The 23558-nt window shown below is 38.0% G+C and overlaps 1 protein-coding gene across 1 annotated transcript; it reads right to left on the bottom strand.

Moving 5' to 3' along the window:
* Positions 1-561: 561 nt before the first annotated feature.
* On the bottom strand, positions 562-23541 carry AFM (afamin). Its single transcript, XM_025435777.3, has 15 exons — positions 23351-23541; positions 19544-19592; positions 19103-19235; positions 18189-18400; positions 17070-17202; positions 16171-16268; positions 15251-15380; positions 12333-12547; positions 8689-8821; positions 6006-6103; positions 4761-4893; positions 3761-3984; positions 2797-2929; positions 1530-1591; positions 562-719 (listed from the first exon to the last, which is right to left on the bottom strand). Exons 1-14 carry the CDS (start codon positions 23436-23438, stop codon positions 1556-1558), a joined length of 1815 nt encoding a protein of 604 aa, XP_025291562.3. The 5' UTR covers positions 23439-23541; the 3' UTR covers positions 562-719; positions 1530-1555.
* Between the last annotated feature and the right edge of the window lie 17 nt (positions 23542-23558).

The following is a 23558-nucleotide window of genomic DNA, read 5'->3' as shown; positions in this document are numbered from 1 at the left end:
CTAAAATAAACAAATAAATCTTTTTAAAAAATGATATCTATGGGATCCCTGGGTGGCGCAGCAGTTTGGCGCCTGCCTTTGGCCCAGGGCGTGATCCTGGAGACCCGGGATCGAGTCCCACGTCGGGCTCCCGGTGCATGGGGCCTGCTTCTCCCTCTGCCTGTGTCTCAGCTTCTCTCTCTCTCTCTCTCTGTGACTATCATAAAAAAATAATAATAAAAAAATTAAAAAAAAATTTTAAAAAATGATATCTATTCCATAGAGTTGTTAGGATTCCATGAGATAATGCATGGAAAGGACTTAGGCCAGTGTTTCAGTGCCAGCTGGTAATGCTAGAAGCAGCAGTAGCAGGAAGGCTGCCTGCCCTCAGCTCCACATGTCCTTTCCACCCAGTAGCAGCAAGCACAGCGTCTGTGAGGATCCCACCCATACCATTGCTGTTCCCTGCCTTCCTTCGAGCCATGTACGTTTGCCAGTGGGCTGAGGATGCTGATGGAATGGATGTGTCTTGATTGATTAATTTGGTTATCGAGTTGACACAGTACATCAGTCTTTGAGAAATAACTTTATGATTTCATTGTTTATTGCTCACTACAAGAACATGATTTCAGATAGAGGTTACAGAAGAATCTTCTCACTGGGTTCTTCTCAGAAAATAAAATCCACCACAGGACAGACAGGAAGCAGGTAAGTCAGGGTTCCTCTCTGTTCCCTAAAACCTGGGGAAAAAACATAGTGTCTTATGCAGCACAAGAATGTGAAATAGTGTAATTTGGGTGATGAGAAGTCTTGTATATAGAAAACTGTGAGTGATAAGGATGCTGGCTTCTCATAGACTCAAACCTACTCTCTGTGGCCTCTCTTCCTAGACACTGAACGTCATTTTGTTCCTAAAGTTTGTATATGAGGGGATCCCTGGGTGGTGCAGTGGTTTGGCGCCTGCCTTTGGCCCAGGGCACGATCCTGGAGACCCGGGATCGAGTCCCACGTCGGGCTCCAGGTGCATGGAGCCTGCTTCTCCCTCTGCCTGTGTCTCTGCCTCTCTCTCTCTCTCCCTGTATGACTATCATAAATAAATAAATTTTTTAAAAAAGTTTGTATATGAGTCTTACATAAGCTGAAGAGAAGAGTGCATCCTTTATATAACTGTGAAATCACAAAGGTATTGATTTTCATTTATGTAAGTACTGCTGCAGCAAGACTCTTAGGACAGGTTTGCTGTCGGTATTTGCAGAAACAGTTGCCTTCTCCATTCTGGTCCAGACAGCTGAGCTCAGTAGCAGAAAGACAGAGGACTGGGTACCTTTTGGCTAATCGGCAAAGCTGCTTGAATAGTGAGAGAAGTGCTACCGCAAACACACCACAAAGAGCGGTAGACACCCAGAAAGATGTTAGAAGACCAAGATGGGCCTACGAGGCACCAGGCACATGGGATGAACCAGAAATAGACATGGAAGCACCAGAACGGAAAAGCCCAGGTGACCACACAGGTTTTTCATTTGGCATTTGACTTAGAGGGCAGGTATTACCTTTGGTGGGTTTTACTTTGTACTTCTCAAGCAGCCTGGCTTTTGGCTACCACCTTGGGGCCCTGAGAGGGGGAAAAAAGAAACAAAAACACATAGAAAAAATTGAGACATTATTATTCGAATTTGGAGAAGTATGTTGCCTTGAATTTTGGAAAGAAAAAATAAGGCGTCCTATATTGTACAGGAAGACAATGAAGACCCTCTCTTCAAGGCCCTTTTATGAACTTCCAATGAATTCATCCCTCCTTTCCATGGCCTCAACGTACACACTCACTCAGGTAAATGCTAGATCTTGATTAATAACCTCTAATTACATTAAACATATGTTTTAAAAGCTAATAATTTGAAACACACACACACACACACACGCACACAACTCCTCACAGATTAAGCTCTCATTTGGAAAAAGTAGAGGGCTCTCGGCCAGAACGAAAGCTGTGCGTGGGTATACGTGTCTGTGGCCACGCAGGAAGGATATGAGTGGCATGAATTTGCATGTGTGCAAATTGTGAGTCTGAGAGGGAGTGAGAGTCGCTAGGAAAGAAATAGTGAGAAAGGAAGTTGGGAATCGGTGAGGAGGCACTTCCAAGCAGCCCGCCGTCGGGCGGCACTCATGGGTGCCCGAGAATCCCAGACCACCACAAGTCGGTGAGAGACTCCAGTCACTGGAGCGAGAACAAGCAGGGAGTGTGGCTCCTCTCGTCCCCCTGGCTACACTCATCAGCGCCCCCCCACCCCCAAACTCCTCACTTCCCACACCTGTCTGCTCACCTGAGGGATGCTGGGACAAGGCCTTGGAAGGTAAGACAGCCGCCCACCAGGAGACTGCACATACTGATACGTGATACCCTTCCTGCTCCCCTCCCTTTAGGGCTGATAAGGATTTCCTTTGCAAATCAGTTTGGCTGTTCGTTTTATTAAGCTAATGAGTGATTCAAAATGGAGAGTAAGGCCCAGTGGTAATACTCGAGGATAATTATCACCATCCTCATTTACAGATGGTGAAGTACAGGTCAGTTTAAGGTATATGACCAAAAGTACTGGAATTAGAACCGGGTGCCCCTGACATCTTCTCTCGCACCACGTCGTCACCAGGTAGACGGTGCCAAGGGCCTTCCACAGAAGCACCTGCATGTCAGCCTCGTAGGAGCTGTGCTCTCAGAGGCCTCAGAGACCTCGCAGGGGGGAAGCAGGATCCTACCTGGGAGTTGTATTTTATGTAACCAGGAATACCAGCTGAACTTCAGTGGAAGAGAAATAGAAGTACCTCTTCGTTAAAGCAGGCTTCCGGCCCCTCGGCTTTGCAGCACGTCACCACCACGTTAGAGAAATCTGCAAGCAGTGACCGCAGCTCCTCCTCTGTAAGTTCAGGCTTTCGCTTCACCAGATTGACAAGAAACCTGTGACCCAGAGGTACCAAATAGAATTAATTAAAGACTTCTTTCTTAAGTCCCTCTTCTCCAAAGTGCTGGTCACAATATCACACGTCTTGAGGGTCTTGATTTGGGTGATTATAAAAAGTTAAAATATTCCATTTTGAAGGGGTCTCCTAAAGCTTTCCTATTGGACTTGTGGGCTGGATTTCATGGTAACATTCTCTGGAGGGTTATATAATTATAAGCAAAATGATGTAAAAAATATTGATATATATTAGGTGTTCCTTATGTACAGTATTGTAGATTATGTGATTAGTTTTGATCTTTCTAGAAGATTTATTTTCAAAACAACCTCTATTCCTTTTTTCTCAGTAGCTGAATGCTATTTCCACTCTACTCGATACAGACACTACCTGAATCAAAAAAAAAAAAAGGCTTATTCTTTAGCATTTATAACATTGCCTGATTGAGAAGATGAAAATAAAATTCTTGTCCCTTTTAGGTCTCTCATGTTTTCAAACATTAAGCAAATATCTATGACATTCTCTCAAGAAAGTCCAGTTCATTATGAACCTACTTATGAGCCTTTTTGCTGGTTGCCCTAACTCACTTTTCCAAATCACAGTGTACTAGACACTCCACATCTAGCAAAAGAAGAGACTATCTAGGTTTTGGCTTAAAAACAACAGCAATAAATAGCCTCCAGTGTTTTTCTGGATTGGAGAGATTGGGCAATTTGAGGGAAGGAACAGGATTATAACACCAAAATCACATATGCATTACAGTACATCTTCTCATTAATACATTACATGCCTTCAGGATGAAAGAAAGGTGGATGAAAAAGAATGCTTATACCTGTCTTTCTTTCTTTGGAGCTCCTCATTATGAGCCTGACATAAGTCTGTGTGAAAGGTAAATAAATCCTGAGACGTAGATGGAGGCACATATGTTTTATCAGCTTCCAGTCCCTCAAAGCAGGGCCTTCTGAAGGCAAAGTTGGTCTTACAACAGTGGTCCACATCAGGATTGATGTTCCGATTTTCATTTATTCCACATAACTCTCCAAGAACTAAATCCACCTGTGCCAATGAAAGTTGGAATTCAGATATGACTTTAAAACTTGAATAGGGTTTTGAAATATGGCTAGAGAAACATATTGTTCTATGGTAACTGTTAACTGTACTCAGAAAAACCCATGCTTTTGTAAACGTGATACTACATCCAAAGCAAAGTAGAAACTTGCATTATAATAAAATTTCAAGCCATTGCAATCCAAATCCCTATATATTAATTTCTTGTTAGTGTAATCATTCTGAAACAGTATGCTATTTCTGTCATTTGCCCTAACAATTTACAAATAACAAATAAGTAATAAGAAGATGTAAGAGGGGTGCCTAGGTGGCTCAGTTCATTGAGTGATGGACTCTTGACTTTGGCTCAGAGCATGATCTCAAGGTACTGGGATGGAGCCTTGCATCAGGCTCTGCACTCAGGATGGAGTCTCCTTGTCCCTCTCCCTCTGCTTCTCCGCCAGCTTGCTCTCTCTTGTTTTCTCTCGCTCTCTCTCAATAAAATAAAATAAAATAAAATAAATAAAATAAAATAAAATAAATTTAAAAAATAGAAGTAAGATGATTTGGAGAACCCCAAGAAAATAAGACAATCCCTTTCGCTTCTTAGGATTGTGATGTGGTGAGCCCCGCCCCCCCCAAATTTTGACATTCCTTGCTTAACAGTGTGGAAAACAATGAAGAAAGGCGTATAACTTAACTGCATAACTGCTATGGATCAATGAGCGTGGCAGATGTCTTTTTTTTTTTTTTAAGGAATAGTTAGGCTCATGGACCATACTCACCAAATTATCAACGCAGGCAAACTCTTCACTCAATGTGCAGCAGGTGGTCAAAGCCGCCACCATTTCTTTGCCAAGAAAGGTCAGTTCCTCAGTGGAGAGCTGGGGGGCTATCTTTGTGAGCTTGACAATGTAGCTGAAAGAACATTTGTCTCTGGTTCTAAACAGAAACAGATACCTACTTTCCCTTGTCTAGCTACTTTAAACCCTAACTCTTCAAGGCTAGGAACGGCCAAAGTAAGGACATGAACCTCAGCTTTCTCATGAAATGGCAGAGAACTCTTCCTCACTCCCTACTTCCCCATACCCTGCCTCCTAGATTCTGCATTTTTGGCTTCCTCCTAATTTCATGGTAATCTCAGAAATTCTCAGATTTGCTCATCCTGTCTTACCTGCAGGTACAGGAGCTCCCTGGCAGCAATACCTTAGTTGGTATGTAAAATCCTGCTTGAAATTGCTTGCATAGTTAGTAAATATTTTAAAGGGAGAATTTAATTAATAGATACATGTTGGAAAAGGATAATCTGAGATAAAGAAAACTGATATCTTTAACAGGCTTAGTTTTACCAGCCGGATTACAGAAAGAGTGAAATCATATTTTTCAAACTGCATTTTGATTCAAAGATGTTTGGTTTATCCTGTATGTTAGTAAATTGAACACCAATAAAAAAATAAATTAAAAAAAAATAAATTAAAAAAAAAAAAAAAAAGATGTTTGGTTTAAATACACAGTATATTAGCCTGGTCATTAATTAAGAAAATCCAGAATAAACTGTATTATTCATTAATGCTCACAAAAGCACTAAAAGAAAATAAATATCAAAGTGTTAAACAAATCCAGAATTATTTCTATGAACTTGGCAAGGTGAGTTCAAATTCTGGGCAAACCATCTTTACTTGAGAAATTATAACGACCTGAATTTTTCTCTCTACCAAGCCTTTCCAAATGGGGCAGAATCCAGAGATTCTGGTTTGGGATTGAGAAAAGCAAGTAAAAACCAAGGCACTAGAGAATCAATTTCCTAGAATCTTGTATTTCTTTCATTTCTAGCCTCATTCCTGTTAAAGGCTGAATATGCATTCCATTAATATGCAAGGCTAATGTGCATTCTTGACTTTTGTATTTTTATTCTTTCCCAATCTATAGATTTACCATAACTGAAGGACAGAGCTGAATTTTTGACACTTTGTGGCACTCTTTATTTTATCCTGGTCACAAGTGTTAAGCAACTTGTGCAAACAACTTACTAGTATTTCAGGTCATCTTTCCCCAAATTCTGGAAATGTTCACATTCTCGCTGTACGATCTTGAGGCTTTTCTCAGTTGTTTCATTGAATTTGTATTCCTAAAAATAAGAGCAATCATAGTTATGAACATCTTATCTAAAATTTAATCATAAGCTTCATGTCAACTTGTCAAATAGTTTTATTTGCACAGTATTTTCAAACTATCATTACATATATTGCTTACTAAATTGAGAGTAGATTTTTTATGAGTGTGTAAAAATTTAAATTTTTTCAGCTCTAAACATAGATGTGGCTCTTACTAAAATTTGAAGATCCAAATTTTTCATCATCCTCTTGTACATTTTTTAGAGCTTTCCAGCTTATGAAGTACAAGTCAAATGTTATGTTGACAATGATCATACTTGATAATCACTTTCAAGTGCCAGGACAGTCTTTCATTTTTACATAAAGGAAATCAGGCTTATGAAGTCAGATGACTTGCCTAGAATGACCCAGCTAGTAAGTATTGCTATAGAACACTTTTAATTACAGAATAAATTTAGTAATTCATCTTTATTTTAGATCTTCGTTTTCATCAGTTAGAATTGGAACTTAAAAACTCAAATAATTGTATTGAAATATTTGACAAACTGTCTCCTTTAGCATGAAATTGGAGATCTACTGCGTGGCCACCAGAGAGAAAAAGTACACACCAGTGGACGGATGCTGTGAGGCAAACTGTGCCTCCACATGAAAAACGAATTTTCTAACACGTTAGTGATTCATTTAAAGGTCAGGAACAGATTCCTTTTAGGGACAGTGGTGGAGCTAGACTGGAAGTCAGGTCCTCTTCACTGTTCAAATATGGATGAATGTAAACTGGCTTTTATGGCAAGTGGATACAATTTTTTAAATAAAGCAAAAGCAGCACATATCAAATGAATGAGAAACAAATCAGAAATGTCAAATAATGAATTTCTCTAATACTTAAGGAATACACATGAATCGATACTAAAACACACTAATTTCAATAGGAAAATGGATAACAGGCATGAGCAACCTGTTCACAAGAAATTTATAAGTACACTAGCTAAAATCATGTGGGAAAAACCTAACTTTATTTAAAAATCAAATAAATGCTTAAAACATAGTCACTATTTTTTACATATAAATCTAGCAGTTAATTTCCTAGGGTGGTGAAGGCAGAGGTGAAGTATTTTCTTTTTCTTTTTTTCTTTAAGATTTTATTTATGAGAGAAAGAGAGCACGTACAAGCGTACAAATGGAGCGGGGGGAGAGGGAGAAGCAGACTTGCTGCTGAGCAGGAAGCCCAATGTGGGGCTGGATCTGAGGACCCTGAGATCATGGCCTGAGCTGAAGGCAGACGCTTAACAAACTGAGCCACCCAGGTGCCCCTGATGTATTTTCAAGCACTGTTGTTGGACTGTATGCAAATAAAACTTTCTAAAAAGTAACTTGGGCATTTGTATCAAGTGCTGTTTTTTTTTTTTTTTTAAGTCTATATGCTTTGACCTAATAATTTCCCTGGGAAATTATTAAAGTCAATCTTAGGAAAATAATCATAAATATTAATAGAGATGAATGGAATGAGATACTCACTTAGGGTCACTTATAAAATTAAAAACCTAACTAAATGTTCACAATGTCCAACACACAGTAGAACATTTAAATAAATCATGATGAGATTTGATCATTTAAAATAAAGTACAAGGGCAGCCTGGGTGGCTCAGCGGTTTAGTGCCACCTTCAGTCCAGGGCGTGATCCTGGGGTCCTGGGATCGAGTCCCACATCAGGCTCTCAGCATGGAGCCTGTTTCTCCCTCTGCCTGTGTCTCTGCCCCTCTCTCTCTCTGTGCCTCTCATAAATAAATAAATAAAATCTTAAAAAATAAAATAAAGTACATTTTGAAGTCTGTTTAATGACATAAAAAGTTCTCTATGATAGTAACTAAAAAAATAGATCCAGAGGCACCTATGTGGTTCAATCAGTTAGGCAGTCAACTCTGGATTTCAGTTCAGGTCATGATCTCAGAGGCCTGGGATTGAGCCCGGCATCAGACTCCCAGCAGAGCGAAGTGTCTGCTTGAGGATTGTCTCTCTCCTTCTCCCTCTGCCCCTCCCCCTGCTGTAAATAAATAAATAAATAAATAAATAAATAAATAAATAAATTTAAAAACTAGATCCCAAAATTTCTTAAGAGATTGTTATTCTAATCTTATTGTTAGGCACACACACATGTGCATATATGCCTAGAAAAGATGCAAGACAATCTTAATTATAGCTATTTCTCAGTGACAGTATCAGAGCTTTTATTTTTATCTTTGCAACTTTTTTGGCACTTTCCTAATCAGCTTTGATAATCATTTATTACTTTATAATCATAGAAAATCCAATATGGCTCAATAAAATGCCGAGTACACGAATCTAGCTCTAAATGTGAAATATTGAATGGGAAGAGGGTTTTTTGCGTCAACACACAGCATTAGTAGTGCAGGACAGTGTGCAGAAACCTAACATCATTTCAATCTGCCCAAGAATCAGCCCCACTGTATTTAAAGTAGACTCAGATGGGTCAATCACATTTTCTACCCCCTAAACTGTAGTAAAGCTTTGATACCAATTTTGAAGTGTTTGTTGTGTGGCTTTGTTTTTAGTTCTGTGAGCCCAGAACGGTGGAACCTACCGCACGGCGGTAACAGTCGGGAGGGTTTTCTGTATGGCAACACTCTTTCAGAAGCTCCTCATACACCCCGGCAATTCTTAAAAGCTCCGGCGTAGACAGCTCTGGATGTCTCCTTGCGTGTTCATAAAGAAACCTGTGATGTGTAAAATGTTTCATACGTTAGACCTTAGGGAAAGAACAAAATATTAAATCCTGCAACCTTTTAAAGTAATCAGGGGTTGTGATACTGACTCTGCTTTCAAATGCTAACTCCTTCCTCCGGTTTGCTCAGGGAGTGATTTCAGGGGCTACTGTGACTACAGGACATCATTTTGCAAAGGTTCTCTTCCACGGTATATTTTAAGCTAACAGTGCTTTTACTTGAGAGGACAGAATGATTAGGGTTATTCTGAGTTCATTATTAGGGGATTTGATGCGTAAAACATCAGAAATGGTGCATCATGCCATCAATCATTTAGAAAATACATATTGAGTCTAATTCTGTTGGAAACTGCATTCAGACATCCCACTTGAGATGGTGGAAGTATGGCTTCCTCCCCACTCCAGGGCCACCTTGGTGAGAGATTGGGAAGCAGCTGTGCCCATGACTTCATCCCATCACTTGTCAAATATGGGAGTAACCCTGGAGCTCTAAGTCACTGACAGGGGTTTCCATGGCCCCAGTGAGAGCCTCCAAGGGTCCAGGCAGTGTGATGCGGGGCAGAAATGGCAAAGCGAAAGGAAAGAGGCTAACACTTATTAAGCCCTTAGTAGGTGCTAGCACTGGATCAAGCTCCGGGCATAAGAGATACAGAAATACTTCCGAGCCTCCGGAAACACTTTTCTTATTTAACTTCACTTAGTCCTCAAGATCAGTACTATTTTACAGCTGAGAAAAGGAAGTCCCAGACCAGGTAAGCACCTTGCTGTTAATGGAAACGTAACATGTGAGCCTGAGTCTCCTGGGATGCCTACTTCATTCTTTTCTAAGCCAAGTTGACTCTCCTTGCAGGAGAGGGGTGTCTCCTCTAAGCACCTCAGCTGTGCTCTTTACAATCTTCATAAAAAAGAATCTTATCTATTCCATTCAAAATAAGTTAAGATGGCCTTTTATGTTTGGTGAGAGCAATACCTCACAAAAGTTCCTCAATTTCAGGGAACTCTACATCCCTTTTTGTTTTGCAGCCTTCGATTCTCCTGATTAACCTTACTTTTTCTGACATCATCTCTTCTGCTTCTCCACCTGCTTTCTCAATATTATTGTTGGGATATATCCTTAGACCCTAAAGCAGCAGTGTTCACCCTTCAGAGAATCAAGGACTCTTCTTAATATCTAATGAAAGCCATGGACCTTTCTACAGTAATAAAATCACACCAAAAAAAAAAAAAAAAAACACCATCAAAAGGCTGTAAACAAAAAAATTCCTAGAAGCCTCCCCTAGCCTGGAAGATCCATTGAGGTCTTATGTCAAATGTTTACACCCAGAAAGACTGAATCTTAAACATCCCTTTCTGGCTTAGCGTGCTCACTGTTGCTCTGTGATTTCTCCTTAAACACTATGTTGTAATAAGATGGTGATGATGATGATGACGCTGATAAATTGCTTCCATTTGGGGAGCACATGTGCTAGGTACGAGGGAAACACACTACCTCTAACACTTTGTTAAGCTTAATCTGAGTTAATGCCCACAACTCATGAGAAGCAAAAGAGCACAACGATTACAAGAACAAGAGTCTGCAGCCAGACTGCTCACGTTTGATTCCTGGCTCCACCACATATTATCTGTGCGACTTGGGAACAAATTACTTAACCTCTGTGCTTCAGTCTCCTCACCTGTAAAATGAGGATATTAAAAGTATTCTAACCTGAGAGAGTTGTTTTGAAAGTTAAAACTGGTTAGTGGATGAGAAGCACTTAAAATTTGGTAAGTTTTCAATAACCCGTGTCTTCCAGAGCCCCAGGTTCACATATAAAACTGTCTCGTGGTATTTGATACCACCTTGTTGGACCTGGAGGGCATCATGCCAAATGAAATAAGTCGGTCTGAGAAAGACAAATACCATATGATTCCACTATAAGTAGAATCTTAAAAAAAAAAAAAGACCCAAAACAAAAAAACTACAAACAGATGAATAAACAAAGAGCAGAATTAGCCTATAAAGACACAGAACCAACTGATGGCTGCCAGAGTGGGGGGAGGGAGGATGGGCAAAGCAAGTGAAAGGAATGGGAGATACAGGCTTCCAGTTATGGAATGAATAAGTCACAAGAATAAAAGGCACACAATAGGGAATCCAGTGAATGGTATTGTGATAGTGATCCTGGGACCAGATGGTAGCTACACTTGGTGGTGAACCTATTATAATGCATGAACTTGTCAAACCGTTATGCTGTGCACCTGAAACTAATGAACATTGTGTGTCAACTATATTCAAGTAAAAAGAATTGTCTTGTGACTTCCCAATTGGTTAGTTCATGAGTATCTCAAAATCAGCGTGGTCAGATTCAAACATATTCTCTTTCCCACAAAACCTTCGACCCATACTTCCCATCTCATTGAATCTGAAAACTACTTACCCAACCACCTAAGCCCCAAACTGGGATTCATTCCAGATGAAGTTTCTAAAAAACAAAAGTGATTTTGTCCTTCCTTATTCTTCAGGGAAAGCCCTTCATTGGCTTCTCATTACTTAGCCTGTGGTGTGATCTGACCACATATACTTCTCACTACCTTCCTCTGTCACTGCAAATACCCTATACGAAGCCACAAGTACATCCAGTGGTTTTATACTTCTATCCATGATCTGTCTCTTCTGTCTGGATAACCAAAATGGCTTTGAGCACCTCTTCCCTATCAAGCCTTTCCAGGTTTCCCAGGTATACTTGACCACTTCCTCCTCTGTCTTTCCATTAGAGATTACATAGTGCCATCAGAAATAAAAGAACGTGTCTCGCACTCATTTATTTCTCAAGTCTGTCTCTTCCCACATCACATTCCCTTGTTGATGAAAGCTTACTGAGGATAAAGGCCATGTCTAATGTATAATGCCTGGATTATATTTCATTACCAATAAAGTGGGAATGAATGAATATTCTCATATGAATTTTATGTATGATGATGTAAAACAGAGAGAGGCTAACTTGTTCAAGTGATGCAACCAAGACTCAAATCTGGTCTCTTTAGCTCCAAGTCCACTAGTTTTCCTTGAACGACTGCGGAGTGGCCGAGCATGGCAATTCAGCTTGCAACTTCCTAGGCCAGACTTCCTCTGGTCAAATCCTTACTCTGCCAGCTTTTAGCTGTGAACCTTCAACAAGTTATTTAGCTGCTCTGTACCTTTGTTTACTCATCTGAAAAAATGGGGGAAATCATACTGGTTTCACATGCCTGTTGTGAGAATTAAAACAGATCATTCACATTAAGTATTGAGCCCATTGTCTGGCACATATCAAGTACTCAATAAATGTTAGCCGTCCCTAAATAACACAGTTGCATCTTCTTAAAATCACGTGAAAATGCCATTATCTGTTGCTGTGATTTTTTAAAATTATGTGATACCCAATGATTTAAATGGTTCCCATTCCTTTCACCCAAATTAGCCAAAATAGATCAAATCATAAGTTTCTGTTTGCCTTATAAATTTCAGTATAGACTTATGTTACTCAGCCATGAAGATCGTTTGATTAGCATCTCGTTCTTCACACACATTTTCGCTTTCAGTAAATTTTGCTTCTCTTAGACCTAAGTCCTTTGGTCTATCATCTTTATTTGAGGAAATGATGCACTCGCCACGCTCTGGCATTTTCTTTTCACAGCACTCTCTGATTTTGCTGGAGATGGAATCTTGTTTGGAACAAATATGGTTCATAACCTTGCTCTGTATGACAGAAGAATGAAAAATTACTTTAGTTTCCTCATTTCTTCAGGGCTGGATTTTCCTACATGATAAATGGTTGCATGCAAAGCCCACCATGCTCCTCACATCTAGAATTGCCTCATCAGATGATTTGATCATAGTATTTAAATTTTGTATTAATGTAATACACATGAATTTTTCACATGAATGCAGGTTTTATTTCTGGGGATTTAAAATGATATAATTACAAAAATAGATACTTATAAATTCACATTTTATTGTAAAATATTAATTTTTAAAATACTTCTCTGATATATTGTAATTTTAAATTCTAAATGTTGTTTCATGCTCCTTCAATGAAGGCCACCCAAGACATGTGACTAGAATATCTAGAATCCTAGACGTCTTCTCTCATGTCCTGAAACTATGCCAAGCACACAGCAGAAACTCAATAAGTATTTGATGAGTGAATGAAAAAATGATAAACAAATGAACTACTATGGCAACTTCCAGATGAAGACTTCTCAAACAAAAAAAAGCTATCCTACTCATCGTTATGAGTTTCCTATGGTTACTGTTCATTTGAAGCTGTTCAAATTGTCAAATAATATACAAAACAAAAACCCTTACTGTACCCGCTCTCTACACTTCATCTCAATTCTCACCCCATGAAATTGTGGGAATAAAAAAAAAAATTGTGGGAATAAGGGAGAAGGTGAAGTTTCCTTATTTACACGTTAGTTGGATACTTTTTAATAAGTTGATCTGGCCCCTAATCTCTCCTCCAGACTTTCCGATATGAGTCTGCACATTCTCCCTCCTTTCTGTTCCACTTTCACGTGTACTCTGCTGAGTTCCAGAAAATATCAAGCTATTCCAGGCCCCTCTGACTTTGCCCAAGCTGTTCTTCCTCCTCCTCTGGTGAACACTGAAGGCAGAGAATGGGATAAAGCTCTCTGGGTTGAAGTAAAAAAAAACAACAAAACAAAAAAACAAACCGGGGTTGGGGTTGTTGGCACCATGTTTCCAACAAGCCATATAGAACCAGGAAGCCAGTCCTTGCAAATATCTACACACTTTACTGAAAGCCATCACTGTTCTGGCAGCACATCTCTTTAACGTCTGGGATTCACTTCTGTTTTGAACAAACTGCAGTCTAACTTCCCTTATTTCTCCATGAAGGCATTAAAAGAAGACATATTAAGGACATAATATGATCTCTTAGCTTCAGCTACAAACTTCACCAAAAAAATCTTCAGTTATATTCTATTTCAGTATATAATAGTTAATATTATAAACCCACATTTCCATAATCAAACAATAAAAAATAGCGTGTGAGATTGCTTTTAATTGGAGTCTGATTAAGCACAAAATAATAATAATTCTGTTGTCTACTGCTTGAAATAAAATATATGTATCTTCATATTGTAAGATTCAAGTTAATTAACATACAGTTTCACTGTGAACTTAAAATAGTAAAGCTAATTAAAGGTTGCTAAGAAAAACCCTCATTTCAACTAAGAAAGTAGGGTATATTTTCTTTTTTTTTTTTTAAGATTTTTTTTTTTTTTTAAAGAGAGAAAGAGAGCAGGAGCCAAGGGAGAGAGAGACAAGGACACTCTCTACTAAGTGGGAAGCCTGAGGCGGTGCTTGATTCCAGGACTCTGAGATGAGATCTGAGCTGACATCAAGAGTTGAACAGGGGGATCCCTGGGTGGCTCAGCGGTTTGGTGCCTGCCTTTGGCCCAGGGCGCGATCCTGGAGACCCGGGATCAAGTCCCACGTTGGGCTCCCTGCATGGAGCCTGCTTCTCCCTCCTGCCTGTGTCTCTGCCTCTCTCTCTCTCTATGTCTATCATAAATAAATAAAAATAAGTTTTCAAACAACAACAACAACAAAAAGAGTTGAACAGTTAACAGACTGAGCCACCCAGGCACCTCGGAAGGTGAGATATTTTTAATGAAATTGTGTTCCTTTTGTATGCATTAACAACTTAAACCATCAACAATATATTTAACAGCATATACCCTTAGAAAGTCACTTTAAAGAATAACATAGGAGTTACTTTAACATCACTTATTTGACAAGAACTACTTTACAGTGGTAAAAATCATTCTCTGAGCTTGACTATTTAATTTTTAATATCTCTAAAAGAAGATGTGCAATATTAAAGAAAACTTCAATCTGCTTTAAATGAATGTCCACAAATTCTAAATCCTTAAAATTTTAGGTCAAGGACATTTACCATATGAAATAGAATCTGTTGAGTAATCTAACAACAATCTCGTGTATAAAAAACCCCAAAGTTTTATTTGAGCTTATTTGTAGATATTTTTAATTATTTTATGTCATTATTTGACATTTTATTACCATTTTAAAATATTATTTTATTTATTTATTATTTATTTATTTATTTATTTATTATTATTTATTTATTTTAGAGAGAGAGAGCAGAGAGAGGGGCAGAAAGAGGGAGAGAGAGAGAGAGAATCCTCAAGCTGACTCCCTGCTGAGCACAAAACCCAACTCAGGCCTGGATCCCTCAACCCTGAGATCATAATCTGAACTAAAACCAAGGAGGCAGTTTAGCTGACCGAACCACCCACCCCCCCCCTATTAACATTCTTACTTCATGTGGTAAAGTAGTCACATATCAGGGCAACTTCAGGATAAAAAAATGGCTGCCCCAAATCACTATTTTCACTTGTTTTAGAGAATATTTACCCTGTCACGGATGCACTGCACAGCATCCCCTTCACAGCATCCATTGTACTTGGAAGAAACATCTTCTAGGAGGGAGGTAAGTTCCTTAAATTCAATCTTGGGAAATTTTTGACTAAGTATAGCAACATTTCTGGAAAAAGAATTGATAAAGCACTAAAACAATTTGGATAGCAAGTAAGACAAGAGGGAATTCTTTGCTGATACAGTTTAAGTAGCTGCAATAAGAATTGGTACCCTCGTTTTATTCACAGATATCTTTACCAAACGGCTGTTTATATGTGGCACAGCCTGCAGGGTCACTCAGAAACTCCTAGGCTGATATTTTGAGTCCTAGACCAGGAACAGGATAAGAAGGGCTGAGATATATGGTCCCTTCCATAATTTTTATAGCAAAACACGTTTTGTCAGGACCACAGCTTCCTGTTTTGAGCTCATAGCAGGCATAGATAATCCATCCCAGAACTCTTTCCTGCTGATCTGTTTGAGATTTTGGAATTTTTCTCAAGACATTGCAATAGCACCATTACTAATTGGTCAGGGTGAGCACTGGAGATGAAATTTATCCTTATAAAGTTGTTTCCTGGTCACCAAATTCAAAGATGGATGGATACATCCCATTTTAAGCCTAGCTGAAAAAAAATAAAAATAATAAAGCCTAGCTGAGAACTCTCAGACCAATTCAGATTCCCAACTAACCAAAGAGTAGCTCAGAAGTAACCCTCTTTCTCTCTAGGGTCTCTCCCTCTCCCAGCTCTTCTCTTATCTGACCTAATGTCCCAGTTCTGAGCTACCCGAGTGGACTGAGAATCATCTCAACACCTCTGAAGAAAAGTAAAAATAAAAAGTCATCAACAAGTTAACAAAAACAGGACACAGAAGAGAAAATATAAGCAAAGACAAGACATATATTTGAAACTCACATGGATTCTAAGACTTGCAGGCCAAATTTCATAAGTGCCCCACAGACGTTTTTTTGAAAAGAAGATGATGCTTTTAAATACTGTATGACAAGTTCTGCCTGAAGGAGAAAAAGAAAATTCTATTGAAGCAAGAGCAAAATGTCACTATTCTCTTATTTCATAACTATGTATCAACCAAGTTTTCCAAAATTTGCTCAGAAACAGAAGGTCTTTTCGTTTTTTTTATCCTAATAAGTTTATATATCAAAAGAAATATGCGGGACGCCTGGGTGGCTCAGCGGTTGAGTGTCTGCCTTGGGCTCAGGGCGTGAATCTGGAGTCCCTGGATGGAGTCCCACATCAGGCTCCCTGCATGGAGCCTGCTTCTCCTTCTGCCTGTGTCTCTGCCTCTCTCTCTCTCTCTCTCTTTCTGTGTGTGTGTATGTGTGTGTGTGTGTGTGTGTGTGTTATGAATAAATAAATAAAATCTTTTAAAGAAAAGAAATATGCATTTGTGGCACATTATAGAAGTTAGGCCAGTCTTCCTGATGACTGAATCATGCTTGGTGGAAAGATGAGGATTAAATTTTATGGGTAGCCAAAAGAGGGCTTCCCCCAGAATAAAAGGTAAAATGCCATCTTTACGCTAGATATTCACTCACTAGGGCTTTCTTCCAATTTCCAAGGAAGACAATGCTAGAAGAAAGACCCTGGAAATAGGCAATTGTCTTTCAAGGGTCTCAGGTAGTAAGAAATTTAGATCAGCAGCAGGTGGACAAAGGATCGAAAAAAACCAGTGAAAGTGGCAAGAAAAGGACTACTAAATGGTAAACAACCCTTTGCTATAATTTAACTTTAAGTAAGGATCTGCAGTTTGGGGTGATCCCTTATCATTTTAATGAAATAAATGCAATACTCACCTTTGTTCGAAAGCAGTTAGCTTTGTCTTGTTCTTCACAACATGTTTTAGTCATCTCCTCAAAACGAGCAGCAACAGTCAGAAGTGTAGGGGCAAAAACAAAGGGGTTCCTTCTGGAAACTTCATAGATATAACTATAAAAGAAAAAGGACAGAAGAGGGGAAAAGGGTAAAAACAGGAAAGAAAGGAAGAAAATGGTAGACAAAGGGTGAGAAGACAGGGAAAGGAAAGATAGGAAAAGACAAGAAGATCAAGTTGTAAAACTCAGAGGAAAGACTTTCCATTATGGAAGCCTTCAAAATAAGGCAACATTATCTACTCTCTAATAGAGTTTTATCAATTAACTTGCCAACTCCCAAATCAGAGTGAAGATGACAGTTTTCATCCTGAACACTGAACTATGGCTGCTCCAGTGGTCAGCAGCTATCCCTTCCACATGAAAGGAAGAGCTACCAATGCACACTCCAACTGAGATTCCAGGATTTTATTTGCTTTCATTCAAATACACTTGTAATTTAAGTTTCAATGAGCACACCAGCTTTCCAGAAAAAGTCTGTGCTTCTGCAATTACTGCACTACTGAAAACAGATTTTTTTTTTTTCTGAAAACAGATTTTTGGTAAACATCCATTGATTTAATGTTTACCCTCAGTAAAAGCTGCACGTTCCTAGGGCACCTGGGTGGCTCAGTCGGTTAAGCATCTGCTCTTGGCACAGGTCATGATCTCAGGGTTCTGGGATTGAGCCCCACATCATCAGGCTCCCTGTTCAGCACAGAGTCTGCTCCTCCCTCTCTCACTCAAATAAATTAATAAAGTCTTTAAAAAAAGAAAGAGCTGCACCTTCCCTTTGGGAAAACTAGATTATTTCCTCCAGTAACCATTTGGCACCGTTAGGGCCTTCTACGTTAGAAAATAAATATGTATCTTTATTAAGAGGATCTTGAAAGTCGATTTCATACCTTGTTCATCCTCAATGCTGAGCACAGAATGTGACTCACAATACACATTACATGAATTAATCCATCAATGAAACCAGCTATGTTCCTTTGGATTAGATTTTGGACTCAGGCTAAGAATAATTCTTCAATTAGATAATTCTTCCACTAAAAGAAAACTTACTTGTTTAGAAAGGATTCTCTGTTACTTTTATAAGTCTGGCATTTCTCTTCAGGATCCAGGGTAGGAAGAGGAGGCAGAAATCCGGCATCAGCTTTCTTATTATGGAAGAAGCAAAGTTTTCTTTCCAAGTCAACCTTACTGCAGCAGTGTGAAAAATTATGCTTTTGTGGCAGTCCCTCCAGAGCACATATATTTTCCAGTAGAACATCATTCTGGACAACAAGAAAAGTAAAAGACATCTTTTATTCGTTGTAAAGTTTTACAACCTTCTGAGATGACACAATGAACACAACGAGTGATGAGTGTCCCCCTTTGGGAAAGAGATTCTAATTTTCCCAGTATTGTCAACAAAGCATTGGTACCCACACCTGTGACAACCATCCCACACTTTGGAAAATGTTTTCTACTCTATCCTGGGGCCCTTCAACCTCTTACTCCTTTGCTACTTACATTTCCCTAATATAACAGCTTTTATCCTTTTCTCTCAAGGTGATAGGGTCAGAGTGTGAATGTGTTGATAAAGTATTAGCAGTAATGTTTAGTAGTAGCCTTCAAGAAATGCAGATGGTGACGCTATTTGGCAGAGGCTAAGAAAAAGCTGTGTGAAAATAGAGTATATATTGAGAAAGCAGCTAAGGATGGTACCTCTGTCCTTCTGTGCACGTTGTCAGACTATCTGCTACGTCCCTGCCTGTATGCATATAGCATGGACCATAATCTCATAGCCAATTCCTCTGGGGCAACAGAATACAGAATTGCATGTATCCAAGGAGAGGACCTTATCCTAAATTCCAAATTCAGGCAAAATTAAAAATGAGGGAGCATAGAACATCTCTTTTTTTATATTTCAAGCCAAAAATTCTCTGTTTAACAAATATGCTTATTTGTTTAAGAAACGCAAACAATTTACTTACAGCTAATTTTGAACACACTGGGAGTGTCATGTCAACCAAGCATTTATCTCTATATTCTGTCATGGCTTTTACCAACATTTCTACTTCTTCAAAGGAGGCCTCCTGAACATATTGAGCAAATACGATGATAGTGCTGCAACAGTCCACACAGAGTACACCATGATCACCTGTGGAATTTCCACTTCTGTCCAACAAAAACTCATAGAAACATTCACTTGCTGACCAGTCTCAGGAAGTTATCAAAGTGTGAGGGCTATACACTTTGCAATTTCTTGGCAATTCAGCTGTCTCATCTGAATTTTATGAGTAATGCTGTATTTACTTTTTAAATATAGCTTCCATTTAATTGAATTACTTTTGAGAAGCATTAACATTTCTGGAATATATCAAATAAGCTCATGTAAACACCATTATCATCAAAAATAGTTTAGAGAAACTCACATATATCCAACATTCTCTTCTATAAATTTCTGCGTGAAAATGACATCATCTGAAAAGCAACGATGTTTAAGTTAGTATGTATCTCAGTATTTTAACATTTTCCCACAAAATAACTATATGTGACATCTACATTTACAAGTGTAAAATAGAAAACTAATTATAGAAAATAATTTGGCATACTTAACAAGAAGGAGAAAAGTCATATGAACCAAATTTGAGATCTTAATCATAGCTTACAATGTACTCAAGAGAAATTCATTAAGTTGAATTGACTTAAATTAATTTCAAATTGACCAGACTTTAGATTTGCCATTGATGGCTTCTTAGTCACAAATGTCAAATCAAGCACCATTTCCATGCTAAGTATTTATCAGGTATTACTAGAAAAATAATATGAAAGTTAACTGATATATGATGTAATGCTACTACAGGGCCCAACAAGATAGGCCATAGTGTGCTAGTAGCTGGTATCATTTATAATGCTAGCCAGACACAGATATTTAGATGGACTTTGGACTAGTCTAAAATCATTGATTCCCTCCCAAATAGTATATCTTAATCACAGCACACTTATATTTGTCTGTATAGACTACTTTTATGGAGTCCTTACTTTTGCAAGGTATTGTGCTGGAGAATAAAAGGCAATCAGTGATAATGAAGACATCTCCCCTGGACCTCAGGTTTCTAGGTACTCTCATAGTGCAAGTAACTTATAAATATGACTATAATCCAATTTAGAATGTATCGTGACATCCTAAAGTAATGTAAGTAAGTATATGACAGGAATGCTTCATGATCCCTGGGTGAGAAAATCAGAAAAGGATGATAGCGAGAGTGGCATATGAATTGAGTCTGAAAAAAAAATGTACAAGATATCAGCTAGCAGAGAAATCAGGAGGCTCATCTCTCTATGTGGCAAGAATAATGTAAGTGAAATCACAAAGGTAAGAAATCTTGGGATGTATTTGAAGAAAGTCAATTAATCTCCTTTCATGAGAGCGTGGGTCATAAAGAATGGACACTTGGATTCATATTATAGAGGTCTTGCATATAAAGCCTAAGAGTTTGGGCTTCAATTAGAAGCCATAAAGACCCATTGGAAATATTTATATAGGATAGAAATATGATTATTTTTTAAATGGAAGTATAATTAACATACAGTGTTATATTAGTTTCAGATGTACAGCATATTGCTTTGATAATTCTATATATTATTTAATGCTCACCACAATAAATATAGTCACTATCTGCCATTCATATAACATTACAATATTATTGACTATATTCCCTATGCTGTGATTTTCATCTCCATGACTTCTTATTTTATAACTGGAAGTTTATATCTCTTACTCCCATTTATTTCACCCATTCCTTTACCCACCTTCCTTTTGGCAACCACCAGTTTGTTCTCTGTTATTTGAGTCTGGGCTTTTTGTTTGTTTTGTATTTTAGATTCCACATATAAGTGAAATGACATGGTATTTGTCTTTCTCAGTCTGACTAATTTCACATAGGATAATACCCTAAAGTTCCACCCATGTTGTTACAAATGGCAAAATCTCATTCTTTTTTATGGCTGAGTAATATTCCATTATATATATACACCATATCTTATTTTTCCATTCATCTTTTGAGGGATATTTGGGTTGCTTCTATATCTTGGCTATTGCAAATAATGCTGCAATAAACATAGGGATATATATATATATCTTCAAATTAGTGTTTTCATTTTCTTTGGGTAAATCCTCAGTAGCGGCATTACTGGATCATAAGGTATTTTTAATTTTTCAAGGAATCTCCATACTGCTTTTCACAAGGCTGCACCAATTTACATTCCCATCAGTAGTGTACAGGTGTTCATTTTTCTCCACATCCTCACCAATGTTTGTCATTTCTTATCTAACTTATATGAACCACAAATGACTCTGAATCACCAAAGCAATCTTGAGAAAGAAGAAAACTGGAAGTATCACAATCCAGAATTCAAGATATATTACAGAGTTATAAATCAAAATAGTATGATACTGGCACAAAAATAGACCTACAGATCAATGGAACAGAATAGAAAACCCAAAAATAAACTCACATTTCTATGGTCACATATAATATGTGACAAAGAAGGTAAGAATATACAATACGGAAAAGATAATCTCTTCAATAAATGGCGCTGGAAAAACTGGACAGCTACATGCAAGAAAATGAAACTGGACCATTTTCTAACACCATACACAAAAATAAACTCAAATGTATTAAAGACCTAAAGGTGAGACCTGAAACTATAAAACCTCTAGGACAAAACACAGGCAATAATCTTTTTGACATCAGGCTTAGCAGCATTTTTCTAGGTGTGTCTCCTGAGGCAAGGGAAGCAAAAGCAAAAATAAATTATTGAGACTATGTCAAAATAAAAAGCTTTTACACAGAGAAGTAAACCATCAACAAGATTAAAAGGCAACCTACTGAATGGGAGAAGATATTTGCAAATGATATTAAGGAGTTAATATCCAAAATAAATAAAGAGCTTAAACAACTCAATACAAAAACAAAACAAACAAAAAACCACACACACAAACAAAAAACAAAAAACCCCAAGGAATCCAAGTAAAAAATGGACAGAGGATCTGAATAGATATTTTTTCCAAAGAAGACATACATATGGTAAACAGATATATGAAAAGATGCTCAACATCACTAATCATCAGGGAAACACAAATCAAAACCACAATGAGGTATCACATAATATGATCATTTTATCTGCTACAAAATACCAGCCAGGTAGTGGTATATCTAATATGCAGGGATTAGAAATAGACACAGAGCCTGACAAAGAGAAAGTGACAATAACTATTTGCCAAATAGATAGGTGGGAGAATGAATGGATGAATAGAAAAAAAGCAAGAAGCCCATTAGGAGACCTTTCCAATTGTTCTATTAAGAAATCAGCAAGGCATGAATTTTTTTAGAAGTACTGGGAATGCAAAGCACAGATGCAAAATATATTGAAGAGACAAAAATCAACAGGATTTTTGAAGAAGTCACTACAAAGGGCAAAGGAGAAGAACTCAGAAATGACCATTCTTTAAGCCCGGTGACTGGTCTCACTAGCAGGCACTGTGGGGAGTATGAAATTAAGTCCGACACAATCCACATCTTCAGGGCCGCTGCAATGCTCATGGCACTTTTGCACAAGTTACAAAAAAGTCCTTCATCCATGCCAGAGCAATTACAAAAAGACATCATCTCTTCTAGACAGACGAAATTCAAAATGTTCCCCCTTTGGGAATTAAAAATGTATGTCACCCTTTCCCCCAGGATGACACTGCCTTGGCCAGATTCACAAGTGTGTACAAACTTGAGGACATTTATTTATAAACTGTCCGGTTGGAAGAAGCCGGGACCTGCGTACACTAAAGATGTTTGTCACCTAGTTGGGAGATACTTTAGACAACCAAAGATTATAGAAAAATCCCATCTCACATTTAATATTCCCCTGTTACCATACACCACATACATTTGCAAGAAATGCTAATATTTTCAAATCCAAATTATATATTGCAACAACACTTTCTAAATTGCCATTAAGCTGGTGATCATTTGCTGGGTGTTATAACTACTATCTCTGTCTATAGATTGGGTAACATGACCACAAAACAAAATCTGGGAAGGTTAGTTCAGCATATGTGACCAGTATATTTAAACTCATGGGGGGGGGGAGTGAAAAATTAAATGGAATTAAAACAAGATTAAAAAATTAGAAATTATCCCAACATAGTCATTCCTTACCTATTATACAAGTAAATTTCTTACCTAAGTCTTGAGGCTGTGTGGGCAGTGTTAGAGATTCAGGCACAAAGAACAGGAAAATAACAAAACCTGTAAGTTTCAACTGTTTCATTTTTTTTTTTTTAAGAAATCACATTCACAAAAGAAAGTAATGTAACTGAGAAAGATCAAGTTTTTATATTATTCTTTGACACTATTAGTAAAAAAGTAACCTGTCTAACCTATTTCTCAT

This window comes from Canis lupus, chromosome 13 (assembly GCF_003254725.2).
Source record: "Canis lupus dingo isolate Sandy chromosome 13, ASM325472v2, whole genome shotgun sequence".
Classification (NCBI taxonomy): domain Eukaryota; kingdom Metazoa; phylum Chordata; class Mammalia; order Carnivora; family Canidae; genus Canis; species Canis lupus.
Note: the sequence above shows the minus strand (reverse complement) of the source record. Positions and strands in the feature narration are given on the sequence as shown.

Bases quoted from the DNA above. Each gene is read 5' to 3' on its own strand.
- AFM (XM_025435777.3), bottom strand. From the start codon at position 23,438: ATGAAACAGTTGAAACTTACAGGTTTTGTTATTTTCCTGTTCTTTGTG. The intron at 12,548-15,250 runs GTAAATATTCTC...TCTGTCATACAG, and splicing joins TGCAGTGCATCCGTGACAGG to AGCAAGGTTATGAACCATAT. The intron at 6,104-8,688 runs GTAGGTTCCACC...TCTTATTTTTAG, and splicing joins CCGACTGTTACCGCCGTGCG to GAATACAAATTCAATGAAAC.